This window comes from Parus major, chromosome 3 (assembly GCF_001522545.3).
Source record: "Parus major isolate Abel chromosome 3, Parus_major1.1, whole genome shotgun sequence".
In the NCBI taxonomy this organism is placed as follows: domain Eukaryota; kingdom Metazoa; phylum Chordata; class Aves; order Passeriformes; family Paridae; genus Parus; species Parus major.
The window spans coordinates 1,935,848-1,958,984 of NC_031770.1; the positions used below are offsets into that span (position 1 = coordinate 1,935,848).

Consider the following 23,137-nt stretch of genomic DNA (forward strand, 5'->3'; position numbering starts at 1 on the left):
TCCCCTGCATAATAATCATCTTATCCATACAGCTTCCCTTTGTGGCTCTTTAGGATGGGAACCTTGCTTGAACTGGTTTATTAGAAAAAATATATGTCATGGTCATTCATATCATAATGTTCATTACATTGGTGACACAATCAGAATCAGAAGCCTTTAAAAGAAAATGCCACGAGTACTCACTTCCCCGGGAGCTAAATGAGTGAGTGAATAATCTCTGAAATGAACTGAGTAATTAGACATTTCCTCTCTGGAGATGGGACAGACTCCAGGAATAAATATGGGCAATTCCCATTTTGAAAGGAGCATTTGGAAGGGTTACAATTTGCTCCTGTAACAAAACAGGCCAGTTAGGAATAAAAATGTGGGGGACAGTTGCTGAAAATACTCATGGAAAGAAGCAGCCCTTGAGTCCCTGGCTGGCTGCAAAGGGGATGCAGAGCAACAGTCAAAATGCCAAAAGTAGCAGTGACAGGTCAGACAAATAACAGAAGTGACAAGCCACCTTATGGCCAAGGACAGCCCCTTCTCGTGCTGGATTAATTAACATTCAAGATGTTTCTGTGGGAATTCTAACCCCTTGAAAAAGGCCCTAAATGACACCCTTGACAATGGACTTGTGCACTCCTTTCAAACTTGTCCCCTCACCTTTCTTTGCAACAGGCTCTAACTTCATTGGAATGTTATTTTTTGAGGGGGTTTTCATTATTTTAAAAAGTTGTTTTGCTTAAATAAATCTTAATGTTAAATCTTCTTTCGTATGGCCTCGACCTGGCTGTTTTTCAAAGCATATTTCTCTTCTGTGGGTCCTCCAGCTGCAAAAATATACAATGTGAATGTGTGCCCCAGGGTCAAAGTGATGCTTCTGAGTGTGAAGTTTAACAATGTGCATATTTATCCAGCTGATAAACATGTCAGATGTAAGAGATGTGTTTGACAAGGAGAGAGGAGCAAAATTTTGAGGACCTGGAGGCAGATGTCCACTCTTACTGCTGTCTGTGGGCTTTCAGGTGTTTTTGTTGGCACATCTCTAAGTGTTCACAGTAATAGTTCATGTTCATGGGTGATATGAAGATGTAAGGAAGTTAATTACTTATTTATTAATTCCCAGTCTCAGAAATTATCAGGCAAAGAGAGTAATGAGAATGGGGTAAAATCTGAAGAGAATTTCAATAAACCCAGACTAAAAACTGCAAAAGGACTTGGGAGTTTGCTAATTGATTGTCTTCACAGAGAGAGAAATCATGTTTAAAATTGTCCATGCATCATTTGTTCTAATGTAATAACCAAAACTATATAAAAGTAATTTTATTGGGGAGCAAAAAGTAATTAACCTGTGCTGTTACAATGAAACAGATTTTTTTCTAGAGAGAATTCTGCTGAGGACAGCAATCCTAACTTTGATTATGTGCTATGGCATTATGAAAAGTGAAATTCAGTCATATTCATCTTTCATTCAACAGATTTTCAATTTAGAGAGGTCTGAGCTAACTGAGCTTTAACTTGGTATGAGGATCCTTAAAGGTGACACTTGAAATAAACATTATTTTTCTGCAGTGTTTTCACAGAGGAGCTTTAACAAATGAATGGCAGATGGGAAATAATCTCACAGTCAAGAAATAAGACTTGTAAAACTTGGGTGTTTTGAATAACAACATCCTTAATTTCTCTTCTGCTTGATTAACTTTTGTATTGTGGTTCCCAGGGCCAGGAGGAATTAATTATAGTGACAAGTGACTCACTCCCTGTACTCTGGGAGACAGCTCTGGGTGAGGAGGGTTTAAGGTCTCTCGAAGTCTGGAGCAGCAGGTGAGAGGCAATTCCTGGTGAAAAATGGGAAGTGCACAGTGAGCAGGTAAAGGTTGGTGTTTGGGGCTGACTTCCAGCAGGATGAGCAGACACACCAGTCCATAATATCAGTCCCAGGCTGCTGGGGAGGGAAGGGGATTGTCCTGGGAGAGCTGCCCCAGCAGCTGTGGGAACCTCACAGTGTTTACAGCAGGGTAAAGCTGTAAATACTCTTTACAGGGACTGGTTTTAGTCTCTGCTCTGGGGATTTCAATTGGCTGATACGGAAACTCTGGAAGGAGGGAGCCCGGCCTCCCCTGGGGCTTGGTGCCCCCAGGTTACAGCAGCACTGGCACAGAGAGCAGGGGGTGCAGCTGAACCCGTGCCCAGCTGGAAGCAAATGTGTCCATATAAATACAAAATGCAAATATCCACACTATATCAATATCCTACTCTGCACCTCCCTCTGGCCAGGAGTCGCAGAGCAGGGCGCTCGCGGCTCACGCGCTCTCCTGCTGCTCCCACATCCCCACATCCATCACCTCCAAAGCTTTCTGAGCCATTTCACTGCCCTGTGCAAAGGGAAATGTTGGTGGCACTGCACCCAGCCAGGCTGGGCAAGGCAGTGCTCACACAGATACACATCAGTGAGGGCAAGTGGAATTTAAACTGCCTTTTAATTTGTGCTGAGATGTGAACTGGGAATTATGAACCGGCACCATTTAATGAAATGCGCTGTCCTTAATAGACTGGGAGGGGGTGCTTAACATGTAGGGCAAAGTAAGTGCTGGGTCTGATTGGATTAGTGGCAAATTTAATCTAGTGGATGACACTGCTGATTCAACAGTCTACTTCTTTTCTAGGATCAAAGTGACTTTGGCTCGACATGTGATCTGCTCAGTACCCTAAATGAACTGTAGGCTGGATGAGTTGGATTGGGTATTTAAACGGGGAAAGGAATTTCATTTGAGAAGTTGCAATGTACAGAATGGGAAATTAGCTTTTTACAGCATGGGAAAGCTTTTTTGTGATGTAAAATTTCCTCAGATATGCTTACCAGGCAGCAAATAATAACTCACAAAGATGTTTCCCCAGAATATATCAGCACTTACTACAGAATTTGTGAAAACTTGTGGTTTCCAAGCCTGAATCCAAAGGACAAATATCCTTTTTCCTGTAATGAGGTTTATCTGACTCAGCAGATTTGATTGAATATCCTTACAACAGGAAGATGAAAGACTATGTAAATAGGTTATGCATGGCCTGAATTTTAGTGGGAAAAGCCTCTTGAGGCTTCAGAAGCACTTTAAAAATTGATACTCAAGTCACAAGTGTCCTGCATTAGTCCTAGGTCAGTGTGTTAAATATTGAAGAGTGAAGTGTCTCTGATTAAAGACTAGGAAAACCGATTTGGACCTTGAAGTAATTTGAGTCTATGATGGGATGTCCTGTTCCCAGGAAATCCCTGTGACACAGGGAGGGTCTGAACACCTGGGAATTATGAACTGAGGCAGTTGCATGGGAAGAGCTTTCAACAAAAAACCATTTTCAATTAATTTTCATGTATTTCTTTTGCTGTTCTGAAATGTTCTCTGTTGCTCCAAGTCAGAGTGTTCTGTGGTTCTGTGAAGGAAACTTGTTTGGTGGCCCCAGCAGGGGATGTTATTTGGGCTTTGGCAAGAACCAAGAGAACAAAGTAGGAATTGATATGACACAATGAACAACTACACTGAAACAAAATTGGCCACTGCCAACATTTACTGTGTCCCGTGGCAAATGCTTGATGCTCAAGGGATTGCAGACTTTGGATGTAATGGATGGCAAGAAAAAAACAACTTCTTTACAAGGAATTCTTTACTGCCACACAAGAAACACTGTGTTTGTGTTAAGAATAAGGCAGTAAAGATGTTTTTCTGAAAATAAGATGGCTGATTCTTGCTCACTTCCTCTGATTTACTTTCCCAAACAGGTCTGCATTCCTCTGACTTCCACAAGAAGAGATTTGTCTCGCTTGTTAGTTCAAACTGAGGTCAAATTTCCTTTCTTTGACTCTGCCACCCTGTTTTTCTTTCCTAAAGCTTCAAATCCAGGTGTGAGTCTATCCATTAATCTGTCTCTTCCTAAAAGTTTCAGTCCTTTAGAGATCTGACCCTTTAATCTCATATTCTAAGACAGAGCAGTAACTTGTGTGTTCATGCTTAACTCAAGGAGAAGGATTTTTATCAAAATATAAAATGTCCTCAGTAAGGACAGTAATCAGCAAGCAAATCTGGAAGTTGACACAAGGCTTGATGGCTTTTAAATCAAGCTCCTGATGTTTAGGTGGAAATGATGGCTCATTAAAATGTTGGCCAGGCAGCTCTCAGTCCTTTTAGTGTTTCCACCAAAAAGGGCTGCCAAAGTCATCCACCTGGGTGAGCCTGGTTTGGTGCTGTTGTTGCTTTTTCTCTGCTGATGGGAAGCATCCCTTGGAGTGAGTGTTCCTGGGAGTGTGGATATAACCCTTCGTAGAGTCCTTGGGTCACTGATTAAAGGCAGGACTTGAGTAAAACCAGGAAAAGGCCATGGCCTTCTAACCCCTCCTCTTGTTACCCCATGTGTTCTGCGCTGGGAGCGCTTCTCTTGCTGTCCTGCCCAGTGTAAATTGTCCCTGTGTGCTGACTGTGGAGCCAGGCCCTGGGCAGCATAGAACAAATGCTCTCAGCAGAACTCAGCTGTGTCAGCTGCCTGTGCAAGCGTTCCCTTACCAAAAAGTGAAAATGAAACCTGGGAATATTGTCTTTGAACAAACAGCTGTGGGAGCAGGAGGAGACTGAGGTGGGAAAGCTCACTACTGCTTCCTGGGATATGGGCTGGAGATGTGTTAAATGTCTTTTTTGCCTTCTGCCTATTTGTAACAGTGGGACAAAAAAAGTTAAAACCAAACCAAACCCCAGACCAACCCCAAGCTCAGCAGAGCAAATGGAGCAGTTCCCATTACTTCTCACTCCACTTGCTGCCCACGTGCCTCGGTCACAGTTTGGCTGATGAGGAATGGTGGGACTGGCCACTGCTGGAAGAGTTCAGTTCCCACCAGAAGTGGGACCTGAGTGCTCAAGGAAGGATTATTTCAGCTGTCCCAGAAATTCCCTTTCCCTTGGGATGAGCAGGCCAGGTAGGGAAGTGTGGAGCTCTCTGTGGCTGCTCTGCCAGAGGAGCTGCTGCCACCGTTGTTTTTCAAGGAACCTCCTTGAAATGTGTTTATGCTACAGGAAAAGCAAGCTTATAATTTTCCTGAGCTGCTGGCACTTTTCCAGGAAGGCACTGTTCTGTGTCAACTCTTTCTGGGGTCGGTGTGCTGTAATCACTGCTCCAGGAAGAGCAGCAGGAAAGGAGATTCCTTTCAGTCTCCAATTCCGTGCTCTGTTTTCCTGTTACTTCTCTAGGACTGAAAGCTTCTGTGAGGTTTGGAGCTGAGGGCAGTTTTCTGTACCCTTGGTGAGGTCAGGATTGCTTGTTGCCATCTAGGAAATACCAGGGGGCTGCTGGGGGTCATCTTCTGTGCAAGATTTAGGGAGGTTGTTAACAGCTGTAGCAGGACAAATCTCGGTGCCACAGAGGCAATTCCAGCCTCGTGTAGAGCAGGTGGATGCAGGAAACACTGTGGGATGTTCTGTGGTTTTCCAGCTGGGGCAGATGGGTTTCCTTCTTGTGCTCAGTGTGCTGTAAACAAAGTGACAGAGGGTAATTGGTACAGGTTCTGCTCTTTCCATAAGTTAACATGAGGAATGGCAGGAAATAGTGCACATGGATTGGAACTGGTTGTTAAACTCACAAAGCACATGAAATATATCACCCTCCTGCAATAATTTATTGCTACAGATCTTATGTTTGTGTCCTAAGTCACACAAAAAACCCTCATTCATAAATTTAATTTTGATCCAATTGTTTCTGCCAAGATTTCCTTTACAGGAAAAAGACCAGAAACTTCTTTTGACCATGTCCACTTCCAGCAGCAAAAAGGAAACCAGGCATTCCTGGAATTATTATCAAAATTCCTTTGTCTCTGCAGGGCAGAAAGCCAGACTGCTTTGTTTTAATAGCATTTTTCTAGCCTTAAACCTCTGAGGCTGTCTATATGTCTCAATTTTCTCCAGAAATTTTGGGATGCTGTCTGCATTTTGCTCCAGCAGCTGCCCTGACAGCTCATTTATACACTGGTTTTACCTCCCTTGCCCACAGCAGTGCAGAATCTGAGCTGATCCCTCTGTAATAAAGCAGTAGGCAGGCTTTGCTTGCGTCTCTAACATGACTTGCTGTGGTCGTACATATGTAATATAATGGGATTTATAATCCACCCCCCCAACTGTTTTACTGGGAGTTTCCCTGCAGTTTGTAGTTACAGTCACATCTGTATTTTATGCCCAGAACCCTGGGAATAATTCTTTTTGTCTTCATTCTAAAAAAATCTCAGGAGATTCAGTTCTACTTTGCAGCTGCTGGTAGGGAAAAATGATGGTATTTCTTTAGTTTTTTAGAATTTATTCTATTTCACAACATTACTATATTTTAGTTTCATCAGTAGCATTAATCAGAGATGATAAATGGGACTGTACCACCTGCCTGGGAAATGCTCTCATGTCTCTTGTAGCTTTTTACCTGCTGATGGGGCTAATTCTTCCTCCTTGTATAAAAGAAGCTTTCAGAGAGGCCAGAACGAAATCCTGGTAATTTCAGGGCAGGTAATTCATGGGAAGACCCTTCCCTCACGTGCACATGTCCACACAAACACATGCACTTGATTTTTGAGTCTGACTCATCTCTGAGCCTGTGTTGTGTGGTTCAGGAGGGGCAAGAAGGGGCCCTGGCGAGCTCCTCATGCCAGGGGCAGAGGATTAGTCACGGATTGCTCCGCGTAAACCTCAGCGAGAAGGACACGACCGCTTCCAGCAGCCCTTGGAACCAAAAGCCTGCACGATTATTTGTGTGTTTGGAGAGAGGAAATGCGTAAATTGCTTTCCCATTAGCGAAGTAACCAGGAAATAAACAGAGGAGACCTTGTTTAAAATGTTTGTTTTGTTCCGATGAGGAAGATAAGCAGCTGGGAGAGCTCTCAAGTTGGACTGCTCTCCCTGAGTCATCCCAGCTGTGTCTGGATGTCAACACAGCACTACAGCCCTGCAAATGGATGCAGATGATTTAGAACCCTGAGGAGTTATTGCAACTGCCAGTTTGCCATTTTCAGGTTCTAGAACACTTCCTGCATTTGGCTGATTTTATCCCTGTTGGATGAAATGGTGCTCAGAACATAAAAGGAGAAGGTGCTGGGGCAGCCAACAGCAGTGGCATCAATTCCTGTGTTTGAGGCACAGCTCGAGGGGCATGTGGATCTGGGAATGGCTGTGCTGGGTGGCTGACTTGGATGGACACACATCCACAAGGATGGACAGACCATTCCATGCAAGACAATTAAAATCCTTTAGATAGGGCTGCACAGAGAAAAACTTGAGTCTTGGAAGCACAGTAAAGTGAAAGCACTTCCTTAACCTCTTTGGTCAGGAGGATGCTCACAACATTTAAAGCCCAAGGATCAGTTTCACTAACACTGAGGAGCAGTTCCCTCAGTGGAGGAGCTGCCACATCTGCTGTGCTGGGATCTGCAGGATCTCTGGAGAGGTCTCAGGTGCAGCCCGGGGAATGGACAGCTGCTGTGGAAGGTGCTGACTTGGGAAATCTCAGCTGGTTTTGCTACAAAGACATTGCAAATCCACAACCAGCAGCAAAGGAGAGGACAAGGGGCTCCATTTGCCATGTCTGGGGGTAAATCACTATAAATCATTAATTCAACAGCTTTACAGCAGGTAAATGTGCTTAGCACAGCTCTCAGTAATACGTGCTGAGCTTGTTACCTGTGTTGAGATTACTTTTAAATTATGAGTGTTTTAATCAGCATCATATTAACACAACAGGGGTATATATTGATTGCAGTGAAATAAGGCTGAAAAGGCACTGAGAAAACAGCAAGATGTTCATGTGGAGCATTTGGCTTCCTCTGAAAAGGAACAAACCATAGGAGTGTTTGTCCTCCTGACAAAACACAGGCTCCTATGGTTTATGCTTCTCACAAGTGTTGCTCTGCATCAGTCCATGATGAGGGTTTGTATCTGTGCACCTTCACAAAATAAAGCACAGTCTGATTAGTTCCCAGGCCCAGCTGAAACAGTGTAGGATGCAGCCACAGAAATCTCAGCAAGGCAGGGGAATGTGTGTTTAGGATGGACAGAATCTCACCATGTGGATAGGGAAATACCTAAAAAGTGCCTAAACCCCATCCCTGGGAGAGCTTGGAAGCCTAGAAGTGTAACGTGGCAGGGTTTGGGTCCCTCTGCCCTGGCTGCTGGGAGTCTCTCTGGAATAATCCCATAATCCCAGCATCATATCAGGAGCACAGAGATACTGATCAGACATGCAAATCTTCAGAAATTAGAGAAATAATGAGCTGAAGCTGGGGCAGGATCCTCTGTTGGGTGATGTCTGCTCTGCTCTGGCACAGGAATCTTTCTGCCCCTAAAGTCAGGATGTTTGGTCTATCAGGAACATGCAGGAGACATCTGCAGAATTTTCCTAAGTGCTGAAGTGGTTGAGTGATGATTTCAATGACACTTAGACTGGTTCCTGATCTCTGAGATCCCTCTTGGGGCTTTCCATGGATGCTCCAGCTGGGGAGGGAGCAGCCCAGGAGATGTGAGTCCCTAGAGAGCGACATGCTTGCACTGACAGATTTTAAATACCTTGTCATTTGAATATTTCTTTTCATTATCCCTTCCCCAATCATTCCAAAAGAGTCTTACAGAGGAGATGGAGACTGTACCAACAGCCTTTTCCTGTGCTATTGTGTAGCTGCCAGCTGAAATGGATAGAGCTAATTTTTCCTTGGAATGAGGTTCTGGGCTGAGATTGCTGGTGCAGTAATTTTACAAAATGCTCATCTTTCCTGCTTTAAACGTGCCCAGCTCAGGAGGGACAGGCAGGCATTACTGTACCATGGCTCCTTAATGGGCTCTGGAAGCCAGAGGGTGGTTTCAGTCCCCAGGACATATTTAATCTTGTAACATCTTTTACTGCATTTAATAGCCTGTCCTACATCTTAATCACTCAGTGTAGAGAGATTAATCCAAAACCCCCTTTTGTCCTGATAATTTTAAATCTCCACTGAGTTTGCCCAGGTTGGCCTGGCTTCCTCTGGCAGTTCCCCAGCTTCTGCCCTTGCCTGCTGGTGGCAGTGCTCCCCATGGCTCCTCCTAGAGATGGATAATTGTGCACATCCTGATGCTTTTTCCCTTAGTGGTTTTGTAGCTTTTCCTGCTGTGTTTACAGGAGGCTTTGGATGCTGTGTGCACACCACAGCTCACACAGGACGCTCCTGCTGCAGGGAATGAAGCACCAGCAGGACCAGAAGTGAGACAAGGAGCTGGAAACAGAGCCTGAGAGAGTGGCCCTGCTGCTTCTCCATCCAAATTTACCCAGAAATAAACCCAGAATATAAACCCAGCAGAAGAACAGTTGGTTTCACTCGCACAGGGAGGAGGAAGAGCTGTGGGTTGGCTGTTCCCCCACATATTCACGTGGCTATCGATCTTTGTTGTGAGTTTTGGCATCCCTTTTGTAGTTGTAGCAAGAAAACGTTCAATGGTTCAGTGGCCTCAGTAATGTGAGAGTTTCTATTTCTGTGCTCTCAGGAACATCGTTTGAATTTGGGATTGAGTCACACCAACAGTAACCCATAAAAGAGGAGTTTACAGGTTGGATAACTGCCTGCTAACAAGGCACTAGATGAGCATAAAAATGATTGAGAGGTTTGGTCTGATTCAGAATTCCTGGAGATGTAGTTTTCGAGTTTGGCCTAAGCTGCAGTTTGCCAGGTGGAAGCCAATGTATTATTAACTTGAAATTGCTGTACCAATAGTAAAATCCTCACCTAAACTAACTTTTCTAAACCATGTCTTTTCAACATCTGATGATTGGAGCATGTGAAATATAATTTTCTGTGCTAAGGAAAGTGGCTGTGAGCATCTGTGGGGGTTTGTGGGCATTGTGAATGACCCTTAGTACATGTATTTGGTGTCTCAGTGAGTCTGACCCTCTGGTTTTTGCACAAATATTGCTGTTACTAGGAAGATTTATGTTTTCATTTATAGTATTTTTTCATTTTGTCCTGTAAGTATTTATTCAACAGAGCAGAACTGGGAGAAGCTGGAGGTGGCTCTGTGGATACAGTGGTTTCTCAGTGGCCACAGGTTTGCAGTTCCATGTCACCAGGAGGCACCGGTGTAAAGTTGAGATTCCTGTGTGAAATCAGGGGGAAAGCTGGAAAAGATGAGTCTGAGAAAGCCTGGCTTAGAGAAGGAAGGAGGTGAGGGCACTGGGTTGGAGAGAGGAGTGAGTGCTTCATCTCCCTTCCTTCCCTAAGCAAAGCTGCTCTCAGCTAATGCCCTTTCCAGCCTTCCATTTGATTCTGTGCCGGAGCCCGCTGGACATCCATCCCCCTTTCCTTCTGCTGTGTTTCCAGCCTGGGGGCTGTGCCTGCTCTTGGGGACGCTCCTGATGAGCCCAGGAGAGTGCAGTGGCACGGGGACAAACCGAGTGGTTGAGTTAATGGAACCAATAAAGATTTTACCGATCATAAACCACAGCCAGTCAATACTGAACAAGCTGACAGCCAGCAGGAAAGGCTTCAGCAACAGCATAATGGCTTTGATTTTCTCTGTTTCCATCAATAACGTGCCAAATGCATTTAGCACAGGCAGAAGGGGAGCAAACGGGGTATCAAACAGGCCAGCAAGGAAAGCCTTGCTGTTGTCACCTCTAGCACCAAAAAACCCCAAACAAAGCAAGGTTAGTGTTTCAGCAGCCCATTAGTGTGACAGTGTTATCCAGCTGTTAGCAAGAGCCTTACCTCAGCTGACATCTGAGATCATTTTTAGGTGCTCCTATAGTTGAATCCTTTCCTTTCCATGCAAGGTTTTTAAACCTTTTTTTTTTTTTTTATCTTATGTTTTTCCCAGATGAATTTGACTGGAAATTTTGTTGCACCTAAAGCTAAATGTGCAACAAAACCTCCAGCCTAAATCAGTAACATTCTTAAGTGGAAGCCAGCAATACATTTCTAGTAAGTTGTGTCACAGGCAGCATTTGGGTGACTTGGGGTATTGGTGACCTCAGGAATAAGGAAAACCTTGGGAGAGCTTCAGCAGAGGGATGTGTGTGCACAGTCAGCCCAGACCTGCTCACTGAACTGCCTGATCCACAGTGGCACCAAATCCAGGCAAATGCAAACACCTTGGAATCTGAGTCAGACCCCACCACTGAATTGTTAAAGGCATGGCAAGGGCTGCCTTCGGATAAGGAGAGTATGCTTTCTTCTAATAAATAGTTAATCTGGGACTAAAAGCTGCTGCACCTGAGATAACACACCATTTTGGTGTGAAATCTGAATAAAATTCTCTGATTACAGAGATAAGGTAATTAGCACCTGTCTGTGTGTAATGTGTGCTGAAAAGGGGAAACACAGCACACAATGCCTGAGAAGTGTCAGGGCTGCCACTGCATCCTGGATGTTTGAACCAGCATGTGCCAGCTTTTCCCTTTGCTGGGATTCAGTTTTGACACACTTGGTGAACTAGCTCAGCTTAGTTAATTGTATTTTTAATTACTGGGAGAAGTCAAGAATTGCTGGATCCATGATCACGAGGAATCTGAGCTTGGGGCGGGAGAATTTCAGACAAGAGCGAGACTGAGAAATGCAAACCTGTCTTGGTGCCACGGTGCTCACTGTCCCAAAACTTCCTCAGAATTTGTGCCTTTGTCATAAATAGCTCCTAAACATTGTGGTGAGCTTAATAAAATCCTGCCTTGGGCAGCTGTCTTTCTTTCTACATGATAGCACTAATCCCAGCGTCACTGCGTTGCGGGGGAATTCGGCTGCACTCTAATAAGAAGTTGTCCAGCACTTCTTCAGTAAGAGATGTTATGTAAGATGTGCAGCCCTAATAGAAAATCACAGGAGACAGGGCTAAAAATGACCTTGAGAGGTCCTCTGGTCCTGCCCTGGGGAGGTGGACGCTGCCAGTGCCAGCACTGAGTGCAGGGGGTGTAAATTGCTGAGAGTAAATCCAGCAGTGCCATTTTATTTTTTTTATATCCAAACAAGGTAGCTGAAAGGGGATGGATTGCAGTGATAGCATGTCTCAGTCATGAATATTAATATTGAGGGAATTAAATCAGATGACTAGGAATTCTAGGACAGGGAGATGGTTTGCATGTCATGGAATCTGCTCTGCACTGAATCAGTTAGCAGAGAAACTCATTCCTAAATGTGTGGAGCTGCCAGGTAGTCACAGGGGGGTTCAGAGTACCCCTTGCACAACCTTGGTTTTCATTTCCCATTTACTGAAAGATTATTTACTTGTCACTGCAGCCTGCTGGGTGTGGATTTGAATGACCAAAATCTGATTTGATATGCAGTTATTAAATTCCTGCCAGCACAGTGCAGGAATCTCAAAGGTCTTTTCCAACCTAGTTAATTCTGTGATTCTGGAAGAGCACTATAACAAATGGAGTTTGTCAAATTTGGGTATACCTGAACCAAACTCTTGCTGCCACACATCCAACTGTATGGCAAACCCTACACCAAACCTGCTGAGTTCCTTGCCTGGGTAAATTGTTGGCAGTTTCCCTCATTTATACCCTCAGTGTTTAAAAATATGGGATTCTGCAGACCTCCTTTAGGAACAGGAATACCAAAGCAGGAAGAGTTGCTGGTAACAGAATCCAGGTGAATTTTACATTATCACCAAATGATGTTTTTCCATTATCTGGCCATGAGGATGTAAGGACTGCTTCAGAACAGCCTTCTGTCCAGCTCTTAGGTCTCCCATTTTGTCTTTCCCTCAAATACTCCTCTGTTGGATAAAATCTCTTCCACCTGCTGTATTGGGCTTGTTACTCCAGCTCCTATGAACAAGTAGAAAAGTGGGTTGAACCTCTGGGGTTTTGCCTTCTGTGGGGTTCTCATCCCTTTTCCAGAGATCTAAAAAGTGTGTAAAGGACCTCAGACTTTTTAAGATGTTCTCCAATGCAGTCCCACAGCTGCCTGTGAGTTGTGAGCCTCCAAAAACAAAACCAAAACAAAAAAAACAAACCCAAAAAAACAAAACCCAGAAAGAAAAAAGAGAATATCAGAATTTAACATGACATCCTCACCCATTCTAAAACAGCAGAGGATAATCTGGCTTAAAGAATATTATGAATTCCTTGCTTGAGTGAGACCAGGCACAGTCATATTAAAATGGATAAAGCCAATGCACAAATATGCCTTTGGCAGCAACATAAGTGTCTGATAAAGTTTGACATAACCCCAAAATATCTCCTTGCTTCAAGAGTGTGGATGTCAAAAGAAAAAGAGATCAGCTACGTAAATATTGACGTTCTCTTACAACATGTTAGAGTGACAGATGTGGAGAGAGGGTGAGTTGTCACAGAATTTCCCTAAGAGCAAGATATTTCTGTGTCTCTAATAGTTCAGAAAATAGTTTTATTTCAGCCCTGGAATGAAGCACCGCATGTTGATCACATTCTCAATGACATTAAGAGCACAGGAAGCTCATTTGGTGGTAACCCATTCCTGAGACTGGGAATTTTTCCAAATTGTTACACCCTTAGCAATGCCTCCCAGAGGAAGAGGGGAAGGAGTGGAAATCATGTAACCAAGAGGCTGAAACTGGCAGTAAGGACACGAGCCAGTGACTGTCCTGTTTGCATGGGTTGTTCCCGAGCAGAAGAGATGGAGGTCTTCTCATAAACATTTTTAGGTTCACCTTTTGTTTGGTTGGGTTTTTTTAAAGTTTGGTAATGGTGTTTCACTTCATGTGTTTTCAATTTCTCCATCTCCTCTGTCCTTGACTGACTTTTCTGCTCATTTTTTCTCTAAGCTCATAATATTCCAGCATAAATATATTAACAGATCCTGAAATATATATATGTCTAGTCTATGTGTCAAGAAGACTCACATACATTAGGATTTGCTTGCTCAAGCCTTTGGTAGATGACCTAATTTTCCCTTTTAATCAGAGTACAAGAGGAGAATGAAATAACTGTTTCACACTTTAGAAGGGTTAAGAGGCACAGAGATTCAAATCCTCAGCTGGTGGGAGCCGGCTTCGGGAAGTTGAGAACTGAGGCAAACTTGTGTCATTTGAAGCAGCAGAGCTCTCTGCTCTGGACTCCCAACAGACAAGTGAAGGAATAAAACTAAGAGGTAGACATGTGTTGTCTGAGGAGAAAAGGAATGCTCAGCCAGGAAATCACAGAAGGCCTGGAGCTGAAGGGAATCCAGAGCGGAGCTCACATGGAGGGAACTGGTGGGCACGGCTGGGAAGTTGGGCTCAAACATGTAGTCCAAACCCACGCTGGCACAGCAGAGAACTTGTAACCAGGGAATTCAGAGCTGGCCAGTGCCAGAGGGAGCAGCCCCTGTGAGCAGATGGGTGCTCAGGAATCATCTCAGGTTGAAAACAACAGAGGGAAGGGTTGGGATGTGCTGGGAGCCGTGACGGTGAGGAGCTTGCAGCTCCTCCCAGGAGTGCCTGTGCTGGGAAGGAGCTGATTTGGTGGGAGGGCCCCTGTCGTAGGGAGTTAATTGAATGAGCTGTTCATCTCCTAAGTGCTCATCTGAGCCGGGCTCAGTGGCTCTCCAGAGATGCAGCCATCACTGACTATGAAAATCCTCACGCAGCAGAGCGCGCAGAACCTCAGATTACCTCTTCCTCTTTTATTGCACAAAGCTATTTTTAATCCAGTGCCTGGCTGGGCATTAATCATCTTTGACAAATTACTGCGTGTTGTCTTCATGTTGTGTAAATTCCCATGCATATTTTAACCTATTGCAGGCTTGTAAGAGCAGTAAGTGACACCTCTTTCCCCTTATTTTATGGGCAGGCTGCAGTAGCAATGAGGTATCAGAGGAAATTAATGTCTAAATCCATCTGCCAATTGAAACCAGTGAACAGTTGCGTTGTCAATGCAGCTTTGCAGGGCTGTATCAGCCATCAGAGCTGCCCTGATACCCGTGGATTCCATACCATCAATCATCAATTTTGCTAATTACATGGCGGTGTGAGTACAAATGTGTGATGGGAATCGACATCTCAGAGGAAGTTCAGTGGATCACTGAGTCAAGAACGAGTCCATGCGGAACTCCACCTACATACAAGGAGGTGCAAGAGTCACAGCAGTTTTTCTGCACTTTTTTTCTTACATTACACTTGAGTGCTACATTCCTAGACACGTCTCTCTCTTAGATCCAGGACTTTAAGAGCAGCAATTCAGTGTGACCCAAGAGATGTGTGATGGTAAAAGCTCATGGGTGCTTTTACTGCCGGATCAGGGATCTCCTGTTATGTTGAGTCCTTGGGAGCAGCCTGGGAGTGACTCACGTTCTTCACAAAGCACCAAAGGTTGCCCTTATGGAGGTCTGTGAGTGCCTGGTGAGCAGAGCAAGCAGGGTTTGCTCTTTGTGCAGTTCTGGGGGCAGAGCAGGGCAGCAGGAGCGTGTCCCTGGTGTGTGGGGCAGAGGAGGCCGGGCCGTGAGCCGCGCTGTGCCCCGGCTGGTGATGCCTCCCAGGCCCTGGGGACACACAGCTGCTGCCCAGCCCAGCCCCAGCCGTGGGGCTGGAGCCCAGGGGCCACCGTGAGTGCCCCAGAGCCCCAGGACGGTGCGAGGGACCCCTCTGACCCCGGCTGCCCACACGGCACTGTCTGCTCTCCCTGGGCTCCACAGGGCTGACCCGTGGGGAAAGGCATCGCCCGTCAGGAGCGTTTCCAAGGGGACGTGGGTTGGAAGAACTCAAGCTGTGTTGTCTTTCTGTGAGATCCCTTGGGTCTGACGAGGGGACCACCTTGGGGTGCAGCGGTTCGGAATCACAAGCAACAAGGAATTGATGGATTGCAGGATCAGTGTTGTTTGCTGTGCCCTGGGAGGAGCAGAGTGGGATGTTCCGTGGATATTTGAGAGAGGCAATCTGCTGTGAGTACAAGTGAGAATGTGGCGCAGGCTCTGGCACTGGTAAACACAAGCAGATCTCTGTGGATAATACGAGTTTTTTTCTGTTTGATTTTTTAGAATCAACCTTGTCCTATGTTAGGCAGCTGGAGGCCAGAGTAAGACAGCTGGAGGAGGAAAATCGCATGCTGCCCCAGGTGGGTGACAGCCCCGCGGGAGTGCCCGGGCTGCAGAGGGACCAGCAGCCCCTTCCTGCCTGTCAACACTCAGATAACCAAAGGCTCTCACATCTGTTTGCTCATCTTGCTGTGTTTCAGTAGGGGATTCATTTAAGGCTGGGACAATGCTTTCATTAACTTTTTTTCCTTTGCAGGCTTTGATACTTTGTTAAGAAAAATCTCCTAGAAGCTGCTACTTCTAATTAATTAATTAATTAATTAATTAACGGGTTTGGAATCGCAATGAACTGACCCTTTGCATTCTGGTTTTATTCCAAGAGGTTCTTGTTAAAATATCGACTACTTTTTAGAGTTAACCAAAATATTTTGCTCTAAAAGTGCAAACATTTTAAGTAATTATTGAATTATTTTTAATACTTCAAGGAATATATTAGCTACATTAATGCAAGACTGAAATTCAATTGAATAAATAAGCAAATATGATGTTATCCTAACATGTTTCTGAGAATGAAAAATTTTAAAGTCCGGTACAAATGAATCAAAGACACTTGTAATTGTCATATATGCACATACTTACTAGAACATATCTCTTATATTTTATTAAATAATCCTTTGAAAAATCTCAGGTCTTCAAATGAAGTTACCCACTGGAAAAGAAAAGAATTTGGATTTTGTTTACATTGAACACTAGTCATCGGTCTGACAAAGAAAAGTGCTTTTTGTTGGACTTAGTACCATTGTTTGACTGTAAAATCCAAGGTAACAGTGATGTAGTAAGAAGTAAAATCCACTGGCTCAGATTTATTGCCCTTTTCCTAAGGCAGATTTGAAGTGAAGTGTGGTGGCTTTTCCCCTCACCTTTCCTATGACAGTTGGAAGGGCCTCTGCAGCTCAATGCTTGGTGATCTTGGGCACTTTGCTTCTCTCTACCCTGATTTTTGGATCTGGAAAAGAAGGACAACAAGACAACAAAAAATATGCTGATTAACATATAAACATTTTTCAGTAGGAAAGACAGAGGTTGATCCTCAGTGATAACAAATATTATTTTCTTTTCAAGAATGTCTTTCAGGGCAAATGTTAACAAACCCATCCAAAAATACACAAATGTGTGATTTGTCTTGGGCCTGGAACAACACTGGGAGATCAATTGTGCAGAACATTCTTCATGGGCCAAATCTTCAGAAGTGTCCATGTGATTTGTGTTTGATTTGTCTGGGTTTGAGGCACCGAGGCAGAACCCACAAAAACCATTCCCAAATCTTACCAAAGAGAAGTTCTTTCACTGATTTCAGTGAAAACACCTCAGCTGGGGTGCCCAACCAGAGAACAGTGCCTGTGGAAACAGCCCTAAGCCTATAGCTGGTGCAAAACCCATTGAAATTAAATGTGCTGAGGGTAGGGTTTTGAAGGGGAAGAGCAAGGTGAGCAAGCCTGGAAACTACTTTTTGTTTTCTAATAGCCAGGTCAGTTTGTCTTATGTATGGTTTTGTTGGCAAAAGGATCTGTGGTAGAGTTCTGAAAAATCTCTTCTCTCTGGGTGTTTCATTCTAAGGCTTAATGAGTGGCAAGAGTTCACATTTCTGGGCATATTTTACTCTTCCTCCTGGTTGAAGTCACGGCTTTGGGGAGAGGAAGGAAGAATAGACACCGAGTTTATTCTAACTCTGCACTCATCACCTCGCTGTTACATGTGCCTGAGTTTGTTTTGGGGGTTTGTTATTCCTGGGGGTCCCACCTAGAACGTGCTCACCTCAGAGCTGATCAGGCCCTGTCACAAAGACAAGGATGCAGGATGAAAATGCATCAACTCCTGGCACTGGTTTGATTCTGTTTAATGGGAGGAATGGGACTTTATTGGGCATGAAGCCAAGCCAAGCACTTTTGACAAATAAACTGAAAATCTACAACAAGCTCTGCAACTGATGAAGGTTTTTGGCACAGCTCTTTCTCAGTTACAGTGTCCTGCCTTAAAATTTCAGGAGTGCCTCAGTGAGAGATGCCTTTTGCTTTTTGGATAGCCCCTCCCTGATGGGGTGCTGGAGCACTGGGAGGGTTTGGGAATTGCAGGATTACAGTCATGAGTGTGACATCTCTGCTGTCTCTGCTGAGGAGCCCTGGCCTTGTCTCAGGCGTTTTTTCCTCTCCTCCTGCCACACTTTTCTTCTTTTTCCTCTCTGCTTTCAATATCCTTTCTTCTCCCCTTTTCTGCTTTTGTGTCACTCATGGAAATGCACTGACACATTTGTCGACACCTCTCCAGACAAATCATTCTGTTCCTCTGTCACTTAGATGTGGTTCTTTTCCAATTTCTTTTGCTTTTCTTGTCTCCCTCTGTATGTATTAGTTTTCTTTTCAAAACCCCACAGACCTCTAATGTAAAGGTTTTATTAATATTTAGTGGCAAAAGCATTTTCAAAGCAAATGGTTTTAAGTGCTGCCATCACTGTTCAAATGGAACTTGAGTTTCAGCTCACTCTGCTGTACCAAAGGGCTGCTTTGTCAGGGGAATTGCAGTAGCACCACTGAGTCAATATTTTAGTTTGATCAGGTAATAGAAAAGGTATAAAAATCAGAATGTTCACTTAAGCCTGTCAATGTCTCTTGCTGTGCTGCACAGGGGTTGAGAAGGTGGTTCAGAGCATAGGAGGGGGTTTCAGAGTTACAAGGAGCCGTAGGTTGCAGGTTTGGTGAGAGCTGTTCTTTTGTTGTTGTTCTGTTTTCCTTCTCTCCAATAACAAGATATGATCCAGACCCTTTCACTTTCTGGCCACAAACAGGACTTTTGAGCAAAAAAGCAGACAATTTCCAAGATTTCTGACACGCAGCTGGATCTTCTGTTGGGAATGCCAGACTGTGCTGGCTGTGGCCAAGCCGAGGGGTGAGCAGCTTGCACTGGTGCTCCTCAAAATGCTCCTGTGGGCAAAGCTGTGTGACAGCAGGGCCTGGGGGCTGCAGGACTTGAGCACAAACCTTTCTGGTTTGCTGGATGGACTTCAGACCACAGTAGCTCCCCGTAGGGCTGGGGCAGGAGCAGCACATGGGCTCTGGCAGTGCCTTCTGCTGACTCAAAGTGCACATGGAGCTGCAGCACCACTGGGGACTGGGCTGTGCAGCTGATGTTGAAAAGGGAAAATGCAGCATCAGCAGTGCTCTAACCACACACAGCGTGCTGACCCTGGCTGGAGGCAACGTGCCCACCAAAGCTGCTCCATCACTCCCTTCCACAGCTGGGCAGCGGGGGGAAACACAGCAGAAGGCTCATGGGTTGAGATAAGGACAGGGACAGATCACTCCCCAGTTATTGTCGTGGGCAGAACAGGCTTGGCCTGGAGAAATTAAATTAATTCATTACCACTCTAATCAGAGTAGGATAATGGGAAATAGAAACTAAATCTTAAAACACCTTCCCCTCACCCCTCCCTTCTTCCTGGCTCAGCTTTACTCCTGATTTTCTCTATCTCCTCTCCATCAGCAGCGCAGGGTGGACAGGGCATTGTTTCCTCCTTCTTAAATGTGTAACTCATCTGCACTGAGCTTTTAGGGGGCCATCCCTAAAGCCTCCCCATTACTAAACCCCTAAATCTTCCCCTGCCACTCTGTCACACCAGTCCAGGACATAACAACTATGCTTTATTTATGCATTATTATGGAGATAATTAATAAAATATGTAGGGATCAGAGATTGGATTTGGATCCCAGCTGCAGCTGAGACAGCCCTGTGGTGTCAGTGAGTAACTTCAGAGGCCTGGAAAGACGAGTGTCCTCCCAGACTTGCCGTGGTGCGTGACTGCTCCCCGTGACTTATGCTGGGGAAAGCCGGATCAGGATCCGGCATCCACACGTCAATTAGCTGGAGATATCCCTGAGTTTTTATAGGGGTGATATTTCAGGGCTGATCAGCTCAGCTGAAATGCTCTGGGAATGTGGACATCTGTCATATCATGACAGTGAATGCATTTGCAAAAGACAAAGTTGGCAAGTCACCCAATTTAAATTGCTTCAGTTCTTATTTGTTTCACAGGAGGAGGAGACTTTTCCCCTTCCAGCTCTTTGTCCTTGTAATTCAGCTTTCCCTTTCAGTGAAGGGGAGGGGAAGCATTGCCAGGATGCTGCAGACAAAGTGGAGTTGGGATGCAGGGAGTGAGCTCCTGGCTCCCTCAGCACAGGACCAGGAGGCTGCTCCAGTGCTGGGCTGAGCTGGAGCCCTTCTGCTCCCTCTCACCTGGGCTCTGCTGCCTCTGTTTCCTCATTCTTGCCTTTCCAAGGTTTTTGGTCCTTTTCCATCTCTTTTTGCTGTATTTCCTTTACTTGCACTGTTACTTCAGGCCCTTTTTGAGTGGGTTGCATCCTTGTTAGTCCATTCCAGTCCTGGTATGTTAAACTGGGAAATGGCAGGTGTGACTCTTAGGCACACATTACTTTATTTTTAAGCTCTTCCAACATTTCCATTTCTTTCTTTCTTCCCCCTTCCTTTAGATTATCTCATTTTATTTCGACCCCTTTCCAAATCTTTCAAAAACCTTTCACTGAGATCTGTGGTTTTTATTTTACCTCTTGATGACATTTTTTTAATTAAAAATTTAATTAGAAGATGGGAACTGTTTGGTTAGTGGTTTTTTCCTAAAATCTGTGTCACTCACAGACCCATAGTGTTTGTCTCCTCCCTTCCTTAGCATGTAGAATAGGGAATCCTTCAACCAAAATGTAATTAAAAGCCATTGAACAAACTGATATTTCCTAATCATGTAATCAAATATTTGCTGAAAGAAAGTGAATCAAGAGCATCCACCCACCCTGTTCTTTCATATGCTCCCACCCGCAGTGTAAATTAATTGGCCATTAATGAAGGCCTCCAGTTCCAACAGCTGAGGTTCTGGGCAGAGTCTTTGTCTCATTGTGCTTGACAGGGGAGGGCTGGAAGACAAGAGCTCATGAACTTCATGTCAAAAAGACACAAATTCAAGAGAGTCTTGGTGTGCAGAGAGTTGCAGTTCTCAGAGGACAGGTAGTGTTTTTTTCCAGTTATAACTCTGAAAGTTTGGAATTACTTTGTCCTCAGGATTTTCTAGTAGACTCCATGGAATCTTCTGGATTTTACATGTGTGGCCTCCAACGTTTGGAACTGCCACAGAACCTTTTTCTCTTGCCTGTTCATTATCAAGAGAGGTTTCTGAAGGGCCTGCTGGAGATGGCAGCTTCTGAGGGGATGCAGCCAGCAATGGTTTTGGCCACTCAGAACTCTGAGTGTGCCTCCAACCCACTGTGAGAGTGTGTGGATGTTGGCAGCAATATCCTGCAAAGGTTTCTGCTGAGGTCTTTGAGGACAGGCAAAAAACTGCAGCATTTGAAGATTGTGTATTTTAATTGACAAGAATGTTCCCTCAAAAAATGTCACTGTTTTCTTCAGTGTGTTATTAATCCAGCAGAGCAACAAGCTGCAGTTATTGCTTTCTGGTTTTCCTTTCTCCTGCCTGTTTGAAACAAGCTGACAAACACAGACTATGTTTGCTTTGAGCTGTACAGGGAAATTGAAGGCTGGGGAAATCAGGGAAAAAAAGCTTTGAAAATCAGGTAGTGATTGAAGTGGCATGGCAGCTACCCAGCAGGAAGGATCTGCTCCCCAGTAAAGCACTTGCCTCTGGGATAAGAGGCTGCTGCAGAATGAGGTAGAGCTTGGATGGTGAATGAACAGAGCAGTGCCCAGCAGGCAGGAAAATCCTGCTCTCTTGGAAGTTTGGATGAGGTGACTGTGAGTGTCCTTGGGGCAGCCATGGGATGCTTTTCCCTTCCTGGCTCTCCCTGCGTGCCAGGCTCCTCCGGAGGGGCCGTGGACTCCCACAGACTGAGCTGGACACTGCAGTGGCTTCCATTCATGATTGTCCTTAGAAACAATACAGATTGAAAAAATTAAGCTTTGTACTGGCTTAAGTAGAAAATTCATGATTAATTCTCTCCATCACAGAATACCCTGTTCTACACAGGGGTCTTTATTCTGACCCTGACCAGGGTACAGTGCAGGGTTTGCCTCTGGCACTGTGGGAAAATGGCCTGAGTAGTAACATTTTGCAGTTAGTCTGAGTGAAATGTTAAATTTCCATTCATCTGGGCTTTTTGTTAGGTGATATTACAGGGCTGAGTCAGATTTCCTGTTCTTTTTATTCACTAGAGTCACGTTTTGGCATCAAGTATTTTTGTAGATTTGCTTCTAACAACAAATGGATCTGTGCATTCAGAGATTCTTATCCTTGTGTGAAGCCATGCACAGGATGTAGAGTGGGTTTTACCTGCTCTCTGCAGCAGGATGACCTGCACAGAGATCCCTTTAGACTCAGAAGAGCTAGATCCCTTTAGAATCAGTGCACACTGCTCTACTCGGGCACAAGGGCTGGCCAGGGCCACTAGGCAAGGCTGGTTGTGTGGGGATGAGCAAAAAAGTAAATTATTTCTCAGGTACTGGTATTGTGCAGCAGATTACTCCAGATGTTTAAAGTTTATAGAGATTTCAGCACTACAGAGCTATGACTTCATCCCTCCTGTCCCATTTGGATCCACTAACAGTTTGTTAGTGGATAAGAATTTAAAAGATCAGTCACACGGAGCACTGCTTCCAGTGGTTGGATGCATGTGTGGAGCTGGGGAAGAGGAGGAAAGGAGCAGATTTCTCTTCCCATTCTCAAGGTCCTGCTCAGGACTCAGTTGTACTCTGGGCTGGGCAGTGTCAGGGGCTCAGTGCAAGGACACCAAGGCCAGGTTTTGGTGGAAGTTGAAGCGGGTCCATGCTCTCCCTGGGACGATGCAGCAGCTCTGCCAGAGGCTCTCAATTCAACCTCCTGTGTATTCAGACACCCCCACTTTGGCCAAGTGCCTTTTCCTCCTGCTTTGCTTCACTGCCTCAAGAGCTCCTAACAGCAGTGCTGGAGTGTCTCCTGCTCACAGGGCTCATGCTCAGGCTGGGCATCCCCCTCATCCCCTGGAATCAGCTTCCTCCAAGGGAGGCAGAAACTCTACTGCCTCAGTGGAGTGGCCTCACCTGACATGAGAAATCCCTGAGCTGGGGAAGGGCCTTCAGGGCTGCAAAATCTGTCTTACTTTTTTTGAGAAAAGCTTAAAAAGTCTCTTATCAAGGACA

General features: G+C 44.9%; 1 protein-coding gene across 3 annotated transcripts in view; it reads left to right on the forward strand.

Annotated features, from left to right (window-relative positions):
* CCDC85A (coiled-coil domain containing 85A) overlaps positions 1–23,137 on the forward strand; it is a 174,018-nt gene that overhangs the window by 141,221 nt on the left and 9,660 nt on the right. For 2 of the 3 annotated variants that reach the window (XM_033513167.1, XM_015620593.2), the window contains one exon: positions 15,947–16,023. The exons of the other annotated variant lie outside the window; for it this stretch is intronic. In XM_033513167.1, the coding sequence (XP_033369058.1) occupies positions 15,947–16,023 (77 nt within the window). The remainder of the gene's footprint in view (positions 1–15,946; positions 16,024–23,137) is intronic. 3 annotated transcript variants of the gene reach the window in all.